At 50.0% G+C, this 19,360-nt stretch overlaps 1 protein-coding gene across 1 annotated transcript in view; it reads right to left on the reverse strand.

Moving 5' to 3' along the window:
* Positions 1–19,360, reverse strand: part of ttn.2 (titin, tandem duplicate 2) — a 218,087-nt gene that overhangs the window by 24,835 nt on the left and 173,892 nt on the right. Inside the window, exons 214-219 of the mRNA XM_086090619.1 lie at positions 2,247–19,340; positions 1,870–2,166; positions 1,151–1,738; positions 753–1,055; positions 372–668; positions 12–299 (exon numbers count right to left, since the gene is read on the reverse strand). Coding sequence (XP_085946745.1) covers positions 12–299; positions 372–668; positions 753–1,055; positions 1,151–1,738; positions 1,870–2,166; positions 2,247–19,340 — 18,867 coding nt within the window. The remainder of the gene's footprint in view (positions 1–11; positions 300–371; positions 669–752; positions 1,056–1,150; positions 1,739–1,869; positions 2,167–2,246; positions 19,341–19,360) is intronic.

Genomic DNA, 19,360 nt, shown 5'->3' on the forward strand with positions numbered 1-19,360 from the left:
ATTTCAAGTACCTTGGATGAGCAATCTGACAACTGCACAGGCTGAACCAAGGGAGTTCTTCACCCTGACCTCATAAGTGCCGGAGTTGAGGCGCGAGGTGTCCCTCAGGAATAAGCTTGTGGATTCAAAGGTGTGTTTAAAGGAGAGTTGGGTGCTGGGTTTGAGTTCTCGTCCATCCTTCAGCCACTCAATGGTGGGAGCAGGCTTAGCAATGATGTTAAACTTGAGTTCAACATCTGAGCCTGCCCTGTGCTTCACCTCATTTAAGTACTCTGACGGTATTTCAATTTCTGGAGCACCTGAAGGAGAAATGAATATTATGAAAACTTAGCTGCTTAGCAGCATAGCGTTTTAAATGAGGTTTTACGTACCAAAGGTGTCAACACATGTGGCGGGGCCAGCTGTCATGGAAGGATTGCTGACTGAGCCTACCGCATTCTTGGCCATTACTCTGAACTCATAGGTCTGATCCTGAGTCAGGCCAGTCACAGTGTAGCGTGTGTCTTTGATATTGATTAGGTTGGCCTTAAACCACCTGCCACTGACTCCTTCTCTCTTCTCCACCATGTAGCCTGTGATCTGGGATCCCCCGTCAAAGTTAGGCACTTGCCAGGCCAGGCTGATGGAGTTCTTGGTGATATCACTAATGCGTAAATTGGTAGGTGGTTCTGCAAGAAGACAGTCGGCGCTCATAAGACAAAAGTGACGCTATTAGCAGTCAAAAACAGACCGTTTCGGGCACTGCGACTTACCACAGGCGTCAATTGCCAGCACAGCATCAGAAACCTTGCTGAATTCACTGATTCCAGCGGCGTTCTCTGCTGCCACCTTGAACTCATAAATGAGCCCGGCATGAATGCTTGTGACCTTGAAGTGAGTGGCCCGGATGACCATTCGGTTGACTCTTTGCCAGAGGATGCTGTTTCTGTCTTTCATTTGTAGATGGTAGCCAAAGACGTGGCTGCCTCCGTCTGATTTGGGCTCCTTCCAAGCCACAGTGATGGTCTCCCTGGTCACAGCGGTGATTTCTGGAGTGGCGGGTGCTTCAGGCAAGGCTGCGAGGATGACAAAGAGTTATGAAGGTTGTTGTCATTGTCACACATTACATCAAAGGGCCAAAATGAAACAATCAATGGCCATGCATCCTTACTGTAAGGGAGGCTAACGGCAACAGTTGGTGAGTCAATATGATCGCTGATTCCATATCTGTTTTCAGCCCTAATCCTGAATTGGTACTCCAGGCCCGTTGTAAGCTTCTGGATCTTGATTGTGCAGCGAGCCACAGCAGAGGAGACGTCCGTCCAGCTGGCCGTGGTCGTCTCCCTCTTCTGGATGATGTAGTTTGTGATGGGGCTGCCACCCTCATAAGCAGGTGGGAGCCACGTCAGACTCACGCTGTCCTCCGTGATGTCAAACAGCTCCACAGGTCCCAGGGGAACACTGGGCCTGTCCAGAACCACAATGTTGATAAAGGACTTGGTGGTGCCACTTGAGTTGGAAGCAAGGATATCGTAACGTCCAGAGTCTCCTGCGATACTCTCACGCAGCGTGATCTTAATGCTGTCAGGAGTGACTTCGGAGTTAAACCTCATCGTTGACTTGAGGATCACATTGTCCTTGGAGAGAGAAACCTTAGGCAGTGGTCTGCCTATCAGCGGAATCTCACACTTGAGGGTGGAACCAGCTCTGACGTACACTGTGTCGTGGGGGAAGTCCTTCATCACGACCTCAGGAGATTCTTCAGGAAAGAATGGAAGAAAATTGTAACACTGAATTTCCTATCTGACAAGAAAACTGAAAAATCTCTAGAATTTTGTGAAATACATGCAATATGTTTGATACAATAAAAAAAAAGGCACTGTAAATTACCATGTTGGTCTTTGACCAACACTGGGCTGATCATTTCTTTGATGTCACTGAATCCCGCGTGATTCTCAGCTCGGACTCTGAAGAAGTACTCTGTGTTCTCCCTCAGACCAGACACTGTGTATACCAAGGATTTGGTTACGCCGCACTTGACCCACTTCTCCTGGCCTTTCTCTAACGCTTCCACCAAATATCCAGTTATTCTACTGCCACCACTCTGCTCTGGTTTGACCCAAGCCAGGGTTACGCTCTCCTTGGTTACATCAGTCACAGCAAGCTTCCCTGGTGGGCTTGGTTTTTCTGGAACAAGAAAGAAACAGGTTACGCTGATCTAATATTGTCACATTCTGTGAGGCATTAGTGAGTGAAAAGTCCAATACCTGTGATCTTGGTTCCTTCTTTGGTCTCAGCGGGAACTCCTATGCCATACTCGTTCTCGCCGGTCACTCTGAAGTAGTACACTCCGCCCTCCTGCAGGTCTGACACCTTGTATGTCAACCTATGACACGTGTCAGTCAACTGAGTCCAGCCCTTCTTACTGGCCTCACGAATATCCACTAGATAGTTCTTTACGGGTCCTCCTCCTTCATTCTCCGGAGTATCCCATGTCACAGTCGCAGTGTTCTTGGTCACATCTTTGACCACGACATATGCCGGAGGTCCAGGAGAATCCAAGACTCTGACATTGAGGGTCAAGGAGGCTGTGCCAGCCACATTGGACAAGATGATTGTGTATTTTCCAGCATCATTGCGTGTGGCTTTCTCCAAAGTGATTGACGTGAAGGTGTCCGTGGTGTCAATGACAGCACGGACCCTTAGGTCAACGTCTGGCTTGCTCCAAGTGACACTGGGGATGGGTTTGCCTCTGAAGGGCACTGTCATGGTGAACGAGCTGCCATCCTTCACAATAAGTGTTTTCCTCATATCATTGCTTATGTCAAAGATGGGCTCTTCTTCCCGTTCCTTGGCCAGCTGTTTGTCAGACTCTGGGCTGGGTTCGCTGACTCCAATCTTGTTGATGGACTTGACCACAAACACGTACTCGGCACCAGGTGTCAGCCCCACCACTGTGAACTCTGTATTCTTGGTGTTCTGGACACCGACTGCCCATTCATCATCCAAAGTATTTCTGTATTCAACTCGGTACCCGGTCACAGGTGCTCCACCGTCAAAGAGGGGTTTGTTCCAGGACAGGGTGACAGTGGTCTTTGTTGAATCAATGATCTTGGGCTTAGCGGGTGGGGAAGGCAAGAACTGGGGATCTTCAGCCTTGGTAAGTGGACAGGCAACGCTGGGAGCGCTGAGGCCAGCAGCATTCTCTGCGAACACTCTGTACTCATACTCACAGCCCTCACGAAGGTGTGATGCTTTGACTCTGAGGTCATAAACCGGCTTCTTGTTTACACGGCACCAGCGAAGGCCGGTCTTCTCTCTCTTTTCGATGACATAGCCAGCAATGCTGCTGCCACCGTCAGAGACCGGTCTTTCCCAGCAGATGGTCATTGCCTCGCTCGTAACCGAGGTGACCTGGACATTAGTGGGAGTAGCAGGGACTGTGAACGGATCCATGGCTTTTGCTGGCTCACTTTCAAGGGATTCGCCCTCCCCATATTTGTTGACTCCTCTCACTCTGAAGATGTACTCATTTCCTTTAAGCAGCTTGGTGACTTTGCAAGTGGTGGCCTTCATGTCACCGTGGACAAGAGTCCAAGCAAGTCGGCTCGTCTCCCGTTTTTCGACAATGTAATGTAAAATATCAGCGCCGCCATTCTCCCGAGGAGGGCCCCAGGTCAGGGTGCATTTTTCTGCTGTCAGGCCTGATACAGCCAAAGGTCCAGAAGAAGGTCCAGGCCTATCCAGAACCTTGCAGTTGATAGCCACAGACCTGGTTCCTGCTACATTGTGCAGAGTCAGGACGTACTGGCCAGAGTCCCTCCTGATAGCATCGCTTATCAGCAGGGTAGTTGTGAAGTTTGTGGTTGTGATTTCACATCTGGCCTTGGCCTCAATCTCCTTTCCATCTTTAGACCACGAGACGACAGGAAGTGGTCGCCCAGTGGTTTCAGCGTCAATTTGAATGATTTCTCCTGCTTTAATGACAAGCAGCTGTCTGAACTTTTCTTCCAAGATGATTGTGGGTGGATCTACATCATCTTTGACTGTTACAGGTCCAGTACTCTCGGAGGGTACACTTAAAATCTCAGCAGAATTCTTAGCAATAACATGGAAGTCATACTGGACGTCTTCAGTTAGGCCCGTGACATCGAAGTAAGTGTCCTGGAGGTTGGTGAAGTTACATTTCAGCCAGCGGCCATTTGGAAGCTCTTTGCGTTCAACAATGTAGCCGGTAATCTTGGTTCCACCATCATGTTCTGGCCTCTCCCAGAAGAGGGAGACCGAAGTCCTTGTGATGTTGGTGACTCTGAGGTTGTGAGGAGGTTCACATGGATCCCTTGCTGCCACTGGCTCACTGGCTTTAGAGCCTGGCCCAATTCCAGCAATGTTCTCTGCATAGACTCTAAACTGGTAGAGCAAGCCTTCTTCGATGCCAGTCATCTTAAACTGGCTCTCAGCCAGAAGACCTCTGTTCACCTTCGTCCAAAGGATGCTGCTTTGGTCTTTGCATTCAATGTGATAACCAATAACGGGGCTTCCTCCATCCCTGGTTGGTCTGTCCCAAACAACAAGCATGCCAGACTTGTTGGCATGGGAAACACGAATGTTGACGGGAGAGCCCGGAGGTTCGAATGGATACTGAGCAACGACAGGAGCGGAATCAACAGCGTGACTCTTGCCGTATCGGTTCTCAGCTGCAACACGGAACTGGTACTCTGTTCCCTGAGAGAGACGGGACACTTTAATTGAGGTCCTGGCAACAGTAGCAGACACAATCTGCCATATGGTTGTGGTTGTGTCTCTCTTTTCCACCACATAATTATTAATTTGGCATCCTCCGTCATAAGTTGGAGCATCCCAAGACAGCGAGATGAAGTCAGCGCTCACCTCATCCAGCTGAATGTTACTGGGCGGGCCCGGTTTGTCCAGAATGATAACAGAAATTTCACTTGTTGTAGTGCCCACTGAATTAGTCAGGGTTATCTCATACTTTCCTACGTCCTCCCTTGTGGCATCCTTGATGAAGATTCTAGATGAGGTCTGTGAGGTGAGAACATTGACTCGAGTCGTCTGCTTCAGCACCTGGCCATCCTTCTTCCAGGACACTTCAGGCTGCGGCCTGCCTTTGAAGGGAATGTCAATCTTCAGGTCATCTCCAGCTTTAACACTGTACGTATTGAACAGCAGGTTGACGATGGGTTGCACGGTGATGTCTCTCACAATCACGGGGTCAGCTAAAAGTTTGGGGTCACTCCTACCCTTGTCGTTAATTGCGACGACCCTGAAAAAGTACTCCTCATCTGTTGTGAGGCCTTCGACAGTGGCCTCAAGTGATTTAACTTCACTGCACAAACTCCACATTTCGTCTCCGTAGGGCTGCATCTCCACAATGTAGCCTGTAATCTTGCTGCCACCATCATGGTCAGGTTTCTCCCAGGACAGAGTGACAGTGTGACGGGTCACGTCCATCAGCTGAACTCTGCCAGGAGGCAAAGGAGCCTCAGAAACTTTGACTTGTTCTGTGGAGGCAGGCAGACCCACACCCAGTTCATTTACAGCCAGCACACGGAAGTAATAGCGGCCTCCCTCCTGTAGCTCAGAGATCATGTAAGAGTTCCTCACACAATTGCTGCTGACGCTAGTGAACGCCATTCTCTTCTGCTCTCTCTTCTCCACGATGTAATGAGATATCTTTGCCCCTCCGTCGATAAGAGGAGGCTCCCAAGAGAGAGACACTGAATTTCGTTTCACATCTTTCACCTCAAGGTTTGTTGGGGCGCTAGGTGAGTCCAGGACTCTGACGTTGATGAAGGCTGATTTTGAACCACTCATGTTCTCCAGCGTCAGTACGTATTTGCCAGTATCAAATCGGTCGACATTCTCAATCACTAACATGGTGTAGGAGCTTGTCACCTCTATCTGGGCACGCTCGTTCAGAGTGCCATCTGCCTTTGACCACCGGACTTCCGGCTCAGGCTTCCCTCGGATTGTGACAAACAGACGCAAGGACGCTGTGGCCCTGACATTGACCATCTTTCTCAGATCACAGTCAAGTTCAATTTCTGGGGCTTCCAGCTTCTCCGCGGCAATGACACAGCCAGGCAGGTCTACGTGCTCTCCCACGCCCTCGCAGTTAACGGCACAGATGCGGAAATTGTATTCGGCGTTCTCCCTCAGCTTTTTCACGGTGAAGTTCGTAGCCTGCACACCAGTTTGCGGGGTGCAAATAACCCACTCATCTAGTGCAGCTTCCTTCATTTCGACAATGTAACCACTAATGGGCGCTCCGCCGTCATATATAGGCCTGGTCCAGGTCAAGGAGACTGTTGTGCTGGAATGGTCGATGACTTTTGGGTTGTTTGGAGGTCCTGGTGGGTAAATGGCATCACGTGCCTTGATGTACTGAGTTGGTGCGCTGGGTGTGCCCACGCCAGCGGCATTTTCAGCAGAAGCCCTGAATTCATAAGAGTGGCCCTCAGAGAGACCCGTGCATCTGAATCTCAGGTCAGTCAGTCTCTTCTTGTTGCATTTGCTCCATCGGATGCCATCCTTGTCACGTTTTTCAAGGATGTAGCCCTCAATCTCTGCTCCCCCATTGCTCTCCGGCCTTTCCCAGGTAAGCACAATGGAGTCTCTGGTTACGGCACCAGCCTCTGGCGTGGACGGCGCACTTGGAGTGGTGAACGGATTGCGTGCAACAACCGGCTCAGATTCCAGTGGCTCTCCAACACCATATTTGTTGACAGCCGTGACGCGGAAGATGTACTCATTTCCAGGTAGCAGCTTGGTGACTTTATAGCTGATGGCTTGAATCTTGGGCTCCACCATAGTCCATGACAAACGGCTGGTTTCTCTCTTCTCGATGATGTAGTGTGAAATTCCGGCACCGCCGTCCTGCGAGGGATGGTTCCAATGCAGGTAACACTTTTCAGCAGTGACACCTTTGACCTCTAGCGGGCCATCCGGTGGTCCAGGTCTATCCAGAACCTTAACGTTAACTGGGATCATCTTGACTCCTCCGACATTTACAAGTTTGAGAACAAAGTGTCCGCCATCTGTTCGGATGCAGTCTTTCACTGTCAAGACGGTGCGCGTGAGCGTGGTCTTGATCTCCATTCTTGGCGTAGTCTTGTCAATCTCCTTTCCATCCTTCAACCAAGTGACGTCTGGCAGAGGCTTGCCAGTGTAGTCGGCATCAATGATGAAAGTCTCACCAGCATGAACAACCGTTAGATCCTTGAATTTGGAATCCATGGTTGCTTCAGGGGCCTCAATTTCATCTTTGGCAGTTATTTCGCCTGTGCTTGGAGAGGGAAGGCTGGATATGCCAGCTGCGTTCTTGGCAACAACTCTGAACTCATAAATACAGTCCTCAGTCAGGCCAGTCAGCGTGAACTGCGTGTCAATTATGTTGGTAAAGCTGGCTTTCATCCAGCGAGTATCAGGGTGCTTCCTCCTTTCAATCAGGTAGCCAGTAATCACGCTGCCTCCGTCATACGGTGGAGTGGTCCACCGAAGTGTTACATGGTTCCGTGTTATTTCGATGGCTTCGGGAGTGCCTGGTGGATCGCAGGGATCCCGAGCAACTGTGCTTTCTGAAACCTTGCTAGCCGGACTCAGTCCTGCAATGTTTTCGGCATAAACCCTGAATTCATACTCAATGCCCTCCTCCAGCTCCGCAGTCTTGAAACGCGGATCAGGGATGAGCAGATTGTTGAGCCGAGTCCATAGGAGGCTGTTCTTCTCCTTTCTTTCCAGATGGTAGCCAAGAATGGGACTTCCCCCATTGTTTGCGGGTGGCTTCCACTCCACAACCATGCTGTCCTTGGTCGCAGCGGTTACAACGGGTGTCACTGGCGCATCGGGCACACTGAACGGATACTGAGCCATGACTTGTGGCGAGACGATAGCGGAACTCTTACCATATCTGTTCTCAGCAGACACTTTGAACTGATATTCCACGCCAGTCTTCAAGTTGCTGACCTTGATGGTTGTTCTGGCGATGGTTGCAGACACAATCTGCCAAGCTGTTGTGGTTGTGTCTCTCTTCTCCACAATGTAGTTGTTAATTTGACAGCCACCGGTATACGTTGGTGGTTCCCAGGAGAGTGTCACATAATTGGAGCTCACTTCGTCAATCTTCACAGGACCGGTGGGCGGGCCCGGTTTATCAAGAATAATGACAGTAATCTCTTCGGTTGCAGTTCCGAGATTGCTGGTGGCTGTGACGGTGTATTTGCCTGAATCCTCCCGCTTTGCATCCTTGATGCACAGTTTTGTAGATGTAGGTGTACCAGATACGTTTAGCCTGGTTGTCTCTTTCAGAGCCTGTCCTTCTTTCTTCCACTCCACTTTAGGGACTGGACGTCCAATCACTGGAATCTCAATCTTCAAATCTTCACCATTTTGCAAACTATAGGTGTTAAATCTCATCCTGAATTCGGGCAACATGGTCGAATCCTTAGCTATGACTGGTTCAGCAAGAGGCCTTGGGTCACTCTTACCCTTGTCATTGAAGGCAGATACTCTGAAAAGATATTCATGTCCAGCACTGAGGCCTGTGATCGTGCCTTCGCAGGTCTTGGTTGTGGTGGCCACCGCCCATTCGTCGGAGTCCATAGTTTGCATTTCGATGTAGTAACCGATGATCCTGCTGCCTCCGTCGTGCACGGGTTTCTCCCATGACAGCGAGGCAGTTGTTTTAGTGACTTCGGTTAAAGTGACCTTACCAACAGACAAAGGAGGCTCAGAGGTCTTAACTGAGTCTGTCGTCTCAACTGGCAGTCCAACACCAAACTCATTTTCGGCAAGGACACGGAAGTAATAGATTGTTCCCTCTGTGAGGCCAGTAACTCTGTAGCTGGTCTTTGTGCACTTGTTGTCCACATTAGCGTAAACATTCCTGTTGGACTCACGCTTTTCAACCAGGTAATTCTTTATTCTTGCGCCACCGTCAATGAGAGGGGGCTCCCAACTTAGGGTGATACTCTCCCGTTTAATATCTTTGACGGTGAGGTTCATGGGCATTCCTGGAGTGTCCAGAACTTTGACAGACACAAATGCAGATTTGGTGCCGGCGCTGTTTTGCAGATTAAGGATGTATTTTCCGGCATCATCTCTGTCACAGACATTGATGGAGAGCTGCGTGTAGTCGTCTCCTGTCTCAAGTTGAACTTTACTGGGTAGTTCGCTGTCCTCCTTGGCCCAGCTAATTTCGGGTGTAGGGCGACCCTTGAATGGAATGCCAATTCTCAATGGGGCTCCAGCACGGACAATAACCCCCTTTCGGAGTTCTGCATCCAGAATCATCTCTGGAGCATTCATTTGATCCACAGGCGTAACTGTGCCCTGGACTTCGGTTGGCTCACCAATGCCCAGCTTGTTGATGGCACAGACGCGCACTTTGTATTCCTGGTGCTCAATCAACTTGGTGATGGTAAATTTGGTGACATTGACTCCAGATGGTGGCGTGCAAATCATCCACTCCTCCTCATCAGCCTTTGTAATTTCAACGGCGTAACCTTGAATCTCACAGCCACCATCATATATGGGCCTGTGCCAGGCCAGACTTAAGGAGTCCTTTGTGGTGTCTGTCACATGAGCGTTGGTGGGGCTGCCAGGCTCAAACATGGGGTCACAGGCTTTCAGGTAAGGTGTGGCGGGGCTTGGCTGACCCACACCAGCTGCATTCTCAGCAGAAACCCTGAATTCATATTCATGGTCCTCAGTTAGTCCCGTAGCCCGGAAACGCAAGTCTGTTACCCTGCGCTTGTTGCACTTGGTCCACCTTATGCCAGCCCGGTCTCTCTTTTCCACAATGTAGCCAACAATTTCACTGCCTCCGTTGTTCTCAGGGCGGTTCCAGCAAACAGTCATCGAGTCTCTGGTAATGTTGGTGATCTCAATCTCCTGCGGTGTGCCAGGGGGGACGAATGGATTCCTCATGATAACTGGAGCTGACTCCAGAGGCTCACCCTCACCGTATTTGTTGACTGCCATGATCCTGAAGATGTATTCGTTACCCTTCAAGAGTTTGGTGACCTTGAACATGGTGGCGCCGCAGTCACTGGAGACCATGGTCCATGCCAGGCGGCTCGTCTCTCTCTTCTGAATGATGTAATGAGAAATGCCGCTGCCTCCATCGTGCCTTGGAGGAAGCCACGAGAGTGAGCACTTCTCCTCAGTGACATTGCTGACAGTAAGAGGACCCTCCGATGGACCTGGTCTGTCGAGGACCTTTACACTGAAGGGGACAGTCTTGCTGCCTGCCACGTTGGTCAGTACCAGTGTGTACTGTCCGCCGTCCACTCTGATGGCGTCCTTCACAACAAGAAGAGCCTTAAAGTCTGTATTTTTAATCTCAGCTCTGGACGAGTTTTCCACTTCAACATCGCCCTTAAACCACTGAGCCGTGGGAATGGGCTTTCCGTCCACTTTGGCCTCTAAATTGAATGTTGCCCCAGCATTGATGACAAGGGTTTGATTGTACATGGCGTCTGTCTCACACTTGGGTGGGTCAACTTCATCTATTGCTGTGATGGATCCGGTGCTCTCAGAAGGCTTGCTGACAGCCCCAGCTGCATTTTTTGCAATGACTCTAAAGTCGTATTTGCTGTTTTCTGTCAAGCCGGCCACTGTGAATTCAAGGTCCATGACATTTTGAAAGCTGGCCTTCATCCATTTTCCTTCAGGAAGATCACGTTTCTCCACGACATAGCCAGTAATTAGACTTCCGCCGTTGTACTGCGGGGCCGTCCATCTGAGCTTCACCGAATGTCTGGTCACTATCAGTGCCACTGGACAGCCAGGTGGATCACACGGATCGCGGGCCACATAGACCTCTGAGACTTTACTGCACTTTCCAATGCCAACAATGTTCTCAGCATACACTCTGTATTCATACTCAATGCCTTCCTCCAGAGGAGTGGATTTGAACCTGCAATCTTGGATTAGAGTTTTGTTAATCTTGGTCCAAAGGATGCTGTTCTTCTCTTTCCTTTCAAGATGATAGCCCAAAATAGCGCTGCCTCCGTCAGACGGAGATATGTGCCACTCCACTACCATGTAGTCTTTAGTGTATGAAGACACAAACGGTGTACCCGGTGGCCCAGGTTCTTGGAATGGATACTGAGCCACAACCGGGTCAGAATCAATGGCATAACTCTTGCCATATCTGTTCTCAGCATAGATTCTGAATTGATATTCAGCGCCGGTCTTCAGATTGCCCACTTTGAGTGTTGACCTTGCCACAGTGGCCGACACCACTACCCAGTTGGTGGTGGTTGTATCTCGTTTCTCAACAACATAGTTTGATATTTGGCAGCCGCCTGTATAAGTAGGAGGTTCCCATGTAAGTGTGATGCTCTCGGCACTGACATCCTCTAATTTGACAGGACCTGTAGGTGGTCCGGGCTTGTCCAAAGTGATCACCTCAACAGTGGCTTCCTTGGATCCCAGATCATTGGCAACAGTAATGCTGTACATTCCTCCATCCTCTCTGGTGGCATCCTTTATAGTAAGTGTGGTCTGATGTGCTGAATCTGTGACATTTACCCTGGTAGTCTGCTTGAGGACAGCTCCATCCTTGGACCAAGAGATGGTCGGCTTTGGATGGCCTGCAATTGGCACTTCAATCTTGAGGTCGTGTCCCACTTGCACACTGTAGCTGCTCATTTTAGGTCTGACGGCAGGCTCAATCACAAGGTCTTTGGCGACAACCGAATGAACCAGTTGCCTGGGGTCACTCTTGCCCTTGTCGTTGACAGCAACCACTCTGAACTGATACTCTTCTCCCTTGAGCAGGTTACTCACCAGGGCCATCGTTGCCTTTCCACTGGCACAAACAGACCAAGAGTCGGTGTCCATTAGAGCTAGTTCGACTTCATAGTGGCTTATCCTGCTGCCGCCATCATGTGTAGGCTTTTCCCACGTCAAGGTGACAGTACTGTGTGTAACATCAACAACGCTGACTTTACCGGGGGGCTGCGGCTTCTCAGATATCTTAATGGGTTCAATGGTTTTAGCGGGCAGACCGACACCGTATTCATTCTCAGCCAGCACTCTAAAGAAGAATATTCCACCCTCTGGGAGAGGTTCCACCTTCCAGGTCATCTTATTGCAGATGGTGACTGGAGAGTAAACCTTCCTCGTGCTCTCCCGCTTCTCCACGATGTACTGCTTAATCTTTGAACCACCATCGAGGAGCGGAGGCTCCCATGACAGCGTGACAGAATTCTTTGTAATCTCCTTCACCAAGAGATTATTTGGAGGGCTTGGCGAGTCCAGAACTCTGACGCTGATGAAGACGGACTTTATTCCGCTGGCATTCTCTGCAGTAAGTGTGTATTTGCCGCTGTCAAATCTGTCCACGTTCTCAACCACAAGGGACGCATAGCTATCCGTGTTGTCAATTAGGGCTGTCTCCTTAAGCTCCCCATCAGCCTTGCCCCATTTTACCTCGGGGGATGGACGCCCTCTTACAGGAACAAAGAGCCTAAGTGTACTTGCGGCTCTAATGTTGATCATCTTCCTCATATCGGCATCCAGGTCCAGGTCTGGCGCTTCAAGCTTCTCTTCCAGAGTGATTTTTCCAGGAAAATCAGCCTGCTCACCGACACCGATTTTATTGATGGCACACACTCTGAACTGATACTCGTGCTTCTCCAGGAGCTTTGTCACCGTAAACCACGTTTCTGCGATCCCAGAAGGAGGAGTGCACATAAACCACTCATCTGACACGCTGTTGCACGCCTCTACAATGTAGGCCTGAATCTCACAGCCACCGTCATAGATGGGTTTACCCCAGGTAAGGGAAACAGTAGATCTTGACGTGTCCACCACCTTGGGATTGTTTGGTGGGCCTGGTTTGAAGATAGGATCCAAAGCTTTGTAATATGTTGTTGGGGCACTGGGTGTTCCAATGCCGGCAGCATTCTCGGCTGAGACCCTAAATTCGTAGCTGTGGTTTTCTAGGAGCCCAGTAACTCTGAAACGGAGCTCGCTCACGTTGCGCTTGTTGCACCTGGTCCATCTAACACCGTCCATGTCACGTTTCTCAACAACATAACCTTGGATGGCACTACCACCGTCGTTACTTGGTCGTTCCCAGGTCACTACCATGGAGTCTTTGGTAATCGTGGAGACCTCTACTTCTGTTGGTGGGTTGGGGACAACAAACGGATTTCTGGCAATCATGGGCTCGGATTCCAGAGGCTCACCGACTCCATATTTGTTCACTGCAATCACTCTAAAGATGTACTCATTACCAGTAAGAAGCTTGGTGACCTTCAGGTTCAGGGTCTGAACTTTTTGTTCCACTACTGTCCAAACCAGTCTGCTCGTCTCTCTCCTTTCAACAACGTAATGGGAAACATCACTACCGCCATCCTGCAAAGGTGGTTTCCAGGAAATGGAGCATTTCTCACTAGTGACACCGTAGATTGAAATAGGACCCTCAGGTGGACCTGGCCTGTCCAGAACTTTGACATTAATGTTCACAGATTTCTCCCCACCTACATTCTTCACCAGCAAAGTATACTGGCCTCCATCAACACGAATGGCTTCTTTGACAACAATGCAGGCTACAAATTCTGTGTTCTTAACTTCCAGGCGTGCTGCTTCACTCATGACTTGACCATCCTTCATCCAGTGCACCGTGGGTACAGGCTTGCCGGAGAACGCTGCCTCAAGCCTGAATGACTCCCCAGCGTTCACAACCACAGCCTGGGAGTATTTGGCATCCAGGTCAATTTGAGGTGGATCCACCTCATCCTTGGCAGTGATAGCTCCAGTAGAGTCAGATGGTTGACTGCTGACACCTGCTGCATTTTTGGCAATGACACGGAACTCATAAATCTGATCTTCAGTGAGACCCGTGACAACAAAGGAAGTCTCAATGACGTTGGCGAAGCTGGCCTTCATCCAGCGGCCGGAACCTTCTTTCTTCTCCACCACATACCCGGTGATTTTTATGCCACCGTCATACTCAGGTTTGGCCCATCGGAGGGTCACCTGGTTTCTGGTTACAATGACAGCCTCCGGCTTTCCTGGTCTGTCACAAGGGTCTCTGGCTACCTGCAATTCACTCACGATACTTGCCTTGCTTAGGCCAACAATGTTCTCAGCGTAAACTCTGAACTCGTATTCAATACCCTCTTCCAGGCTAACCACTTTGAATCGGGGCTCTGGGATGAGCTGTTTGTTCTGCTTCACCCACAAAATGCTGTTTTTCTCCTTGAGCTCCAGGTGGTAGCCCAGGATTTTACTTCCACCATCACTGCTGGGTTTATCCCATACAACCAGCATGGTCTCTTTGGTGGCTGATTGGACAACCACCGAACGCGGTGAAGCGGGTACGTCGAATGGATACTGAGCCACGATGCTTTCAGAGAGCAGCGCTGAGGACTTGCCATATCGATTCTCTGCAGCAATCCTGAATTGGTACTCACATCCGGTCTTCAGACGAACAGCTTTTACAGTGGTTCTGGCCACTGTAGCTGATACGATCTGCCAGTTAGTGGTCGACGTGTCTCTCTTTTCAACAACGTAATTGTTGATGCTACAGCCACCATCGTACTCTGGTGGATTCCAGGACAAGACTACACTGTCTGCAGTGACTTCATCCAGCTTGATCGGGCCAGTTGGAGGGCCTGGCTTGTCTAGGACTAGCACATTTATGTTCGTAGTCGCTTCTCCAGCTGTGTTAATCAATTTGATGGAATATGTACCCACATCATCTCTGCAGGCCTCCTTAATGACCAGGAGAAGGTTCTTGTCAGTGCTTTCAGCGTTAACTCTTGTTGTCTCCTTGAGGGCGACGCCGTCTTTGAACCAGGTTGCGGTTGCTTTGGGACAGGCAGCATAAGGTAAGTCAATCTTCAGATCATCTCCTGCTAACACACTAAAGGTGCTGAAAGCCAATTTGAAAGTTGGCAAAATAACCAGATCTTTGGCCACCACGGGCATGCTGAGAGCACGTGGATCACTAACTCCCTTTTCATTAGTTGCCGATATACGGAACATGTACTCCTCTCCCTGTGTTAAACCGGTGACAACTGCCTCGTTAGTCTTGACCGCCATGACCTGGGTCCACTTTTCGCTTTCACATCCCTGCATCTCAACAATGTAGCCAGTGATTCTGCTGCCACCGTCATGGTCGGGCTTCTCCCAGGTGAGTGTGACACTGGTGCCGGTCACCTCGCGGAGGGACACTTTTCCTGGAGGTAGGGGCCTCTCTGACACCTTAACTGCGTCAAACGTCTCCACTGGGAGGCCGATACCGTATTCATTCTCAGCCAGAATTCTGAAGAAGTACACCTTTCCTTCCTCCAATTCTCCAACTTTCCAGCTGGATTTGTGACAGTTTGCACAAACAGTGGAGTAGGCCTTTCTGGTTGACTCACGCTTCTCAACAATGTAATTACGGACTCTGGAGCCACCATCAATTAAAGGCGCATCCCAAATGAGCGAGACTGAGTCTCTGGTAACCTCCCTGATGAGAAGGTTCTGAGGTGCTCCAGGGGTGTCTAGCACCCTAACGATAACAAAAGCCGTCTTGCTTCCAGAGGCATTTTCCACAGTGACCATGTATTTACCACCGTCAAACCTGTCAACATTTTCAACTTGAAGAGCAGTGAATGATGACGTGACTTCAATGATAGCTTTATCCAGGGACTCCCCGTGCTCTCTTGACCATTTGACGTCAGGTGCTGGCCTGCCTTTAATAGGCACAAAGAGTCTAAGTGTGCCACAGGCTCTGATACAGACCACCTTACGGAGATCCGCTCCAAGTTCGATCTCGGGGGGTAGTAACCTGTCTTCAGCTTTCGGCGTTCCGGGGACAGCAGCAGGCTCTCCCACACCTTCGCAGTTGGTGGCACAGATGTTGATTTTGTAGTCTTGGTTCTCTTTCAGGCCAGTGATAGTGAACGAGGTAGCTGTCCATCCCTTCTTAGGAGTGTGAATTGTCCATTCATCCTCTTCAGGCAGGCAGCTCTCCACAATATAGCCAGTGATTTCAGAACCACCATCATAGACAGGCTTATTCCAAGCAAGGGTGATGGAAGACTTGGTTGTGTCTAGAACTCTAGGGTTCCCTGGAGGTCCAGGCTGGAAGATTGTGTCCATGGCTTTGTAGAACGGACTCAAGGGACTCGGCTGGCTCAGGCCAGCATTGTTCTCTGCAAAAACTCTGAACTCATACTCGTGACCCGGTGTGAGGCCAGAGGCCTTGAATCGAAGGTCGGTTACAGTCCTTTTGTTGCACTTGACCCAGCGCAGTCCAGTTTTATCCCTTCTCTCAATTATGTAAGTGTTGATTCTGCTACCTCCGTCTTGTTCGGGGCGCTCCCAGCAAACCACCATTGAGTCCTTGGTGATGGTCGTGACCTCCGGCTGCGTGGGTGGGTCACTGGGAACGTAGGGATTAGCACAGATGACTGGCAGGGACTCCACCGGCTCTCCAATGCCATACTTATTCACAGCCATAACTCTGAAGACATACTCATTGCCCTTAAGAAGCTTGGTGACCTTGAACCGGTTTGCTTGGAGATCGGTCGCCACGTTTGTCCAGGCCAACCTGCTGGTTTCACGCTTCTGAATGATGAAGTATTCAATCTTGGCGCCGCCATCATGTGTCGGATGCAGCCAGTTGAGAACACATTTCTCTGCAGCGATATCAGTAACCGTTAAGGAATCAGGCGGTCCGGGTCTATCAAGGACCTTGACATTGTAAGTGAATTTAGCAAAGCCACCGGGGTTACTGGCAGTAAGGGTGAATGCACCACCATCTCTTCTCAAAGAGTCTTTGTTGATCAGATTTGTGTGGAAAGGTGATATCTTTATCTCCAATTTTCCGGTATCTTCGAGCTCTTTCCCGTCCTTGGTCCACACAAGCGAGGGGATGGGCCGACCCGTCACATTGGCCTCGAGTGTAAACATCTCTCCGGCCATGACGACCACATTGCCACTGTAAATGGAGTCGACGTCGAGCCGGGGCTCTTCAATGTCATCCCTGCACGTGATAGCTTCTGAATGCTGAGAAGGTGCACTCACAGCCCCTGCTGAGTTGCGAGCCAACACACGGAATTCATAAACGCTGTCTTCAATCAGACCGCTGACTGTGTAGACCGTCTCGAGGATGTTGTTGAAGTTGGCTTTAAGCCACCGCCCGTTTGGCAGCTCTCTCCTCTCCACAGTGTATCCGGTGATGGGAAATCCTCCGTCAGCCTCTGGTTTGGTCCATGAAACAGTCACCTCATGTCTGGTGATGTTCAGCGCCAAAGGTCTGCCTGGTGGATCTACCGGGTCCAAAGCATACAATGGGTCAGAGGGCTTGCTGGGTTTGCTGAGACCAGCCAAGTTTTCAGCAATAACACGGTGTTCATATTCAATTCCATCAACCAGGCCAGTTGATTTGAAGATATTTCCTACTACAAGAGCTTTGTTGATCCTCTGCCACAGAATACTGTTCCTCTCTTTTCGTTCCACGTGGTAGCCCAGAATGGCACTGCCTCCATCTGAAGATGGCTCGTTCCAGCTTAGAGTCATTGCATCCTTATTGTGAGATGTGACTGCAGGAGGCCCTGGCTGGCCTGGGACATCAAATGGATAGGTAGCCACCACTGTCTCAGAGACAATGGATGGTCCAGTGCCGTATCGATTTTGGGCCTTGACACGGAACTGATACCCAGTTCCAGTGATGAGCCGGGCTGCCTTAAACGTGGTACGTATGACAGTGGCTGCTAACTCCACCCAGGAAGTACCAGTTGTCTCCCGCATTTCAACAATATAATTGTTGATGGGAACACCTCCATCATTCTCGGGGGGCTCCCAGGACATAAGGATATAATCGGATGAGACCTCATCCATCTTTATGGGACCAGTAGGTGGACCTGGAATATCATGGACTAACACTGTGATTGTTTCAGTCACTGTGCCCAGCATGTTCTTGCCGGTCATTGAATACTGGCCTCCATCAGTCCTCTTGATCTCGCTGATGTTGAGAATGGTTGATGTTGCTGTGGTTTCGGTGTTAATTCTTTGTGTCTCTTTGAGGACTGTGTCTCCTTTCTTCCAAGAAACAACAGGTTTGGGTTTTCCAAGTACTGGAATCTCTACCTTAACACGGTCTCCAGCCTTGGCAATGACCGTCTTCTGGTAGACTCCACGTAGGTCAAATGACGGACCTGACGTTTGCTCTTTGATAATCGCTGGTCTACTCTCACGTGGATCGCTTCTACCTGAAGCATTGACCGCCATTATGCGGAAAGTATATTCATCTTCCTCGATCAGATTTGTCACAGTGTAGTCCAGAGCCTTGATGGCAGCAACATGGAACCAGTGCACAGTGTCCTTCTTCTGGGCCTCAATGACATACCCCGTGATCAAGCTACCGCCATCGTGAAGAGGCTTGGTCCATGCCAAACTGGCGCTGTCAGCCGTAACATCCGTGATGTACAGGTTTTCTGGCGGAGAAGGAGCCTGAGATGCTCTGATTGGTTCGGGGGTTTCAGCAGGCTCACCGACGCCCAGGTCATTCTCAGCTGAAATTCGGAAGTAGTAGTAAGCTCCCTCCTCCAGGTCAGTGAATTTGAAAGAGCACTTTTGCCAGTCGGTGCTCAGGACGGTGTAGGCCTTCTTTGTGGCCTCTCTCTTTTCAATAATGTAGTTGTGAATCTTAGAGCCGCCGTCAATGATAGGGATCTCCCACTGGAGGGCTATGCTGTTTTTGGCGATCTCTCTGGGTTTGAGATTAACCGGGGGCCCTGGCGTGTCCAGAACTTTCACATTTACAAAGCCCGTCTTCTTTCCGGCGCCGTTCTCCAGGCAGAGGTTGTACTTTCCGGCATCATATCTAGTGCAGTCAGGAATGACCAGCAAGGTGTAGGACTCAGTGGTGTCAATATGTGCACGCATTTTCAGATTGACGTCATCTTTACTCCAGGTGACATCTGGGACAGGACGGCCTCGGATGGGAACAAATATACGGATTGACGTACGGGCCCTGACTACCAGGGATTTCCGGAGTTCGGCGTCCAGCTCAAAGTCGGGAACAGACTCCTGGTCCACAAGTTCTGTTACTTTTTCAACCTCTGCAGGTTCACCAATTCCCTCAGAATTCACAGCTCTGACTCTAAAATGGTATCTGCCTCGCTTCTGCAAGTTTCCGATAACATATACAGTAGCCTTCAGGTGGTACTCTGTCTCTGTCTCCCAGTCATCATGTCCTTCCTTTTTATATTCCACAATGTATCCATCCACTTGCAGGCCACCATCATAGTGAGGTCGACCCCAGGTGAAGGTGGCAGACGTTTTAGTGGTGTCTGCAATCCTAGGGTTGGAAGGAGGGCCTGGTGGATCTGGTGAACAGGAAAAAAAA

The sequence above is a fragment of the Leptonotus elevatus genome, chromosome 12, assembly GCF_054856555.1.
Source record: "Leptonotus elevatus isolate MCC_2025b chromosome 12, RoL_Lele_1.0, whole genome shotgun sequence".
Lineage (NCBI taxonomy): Eukaryota > Metazoa > Chordata > Actinopteri > Syngnathiformes > Syngnathidae > Leptonotus > Leptonotus elevatus.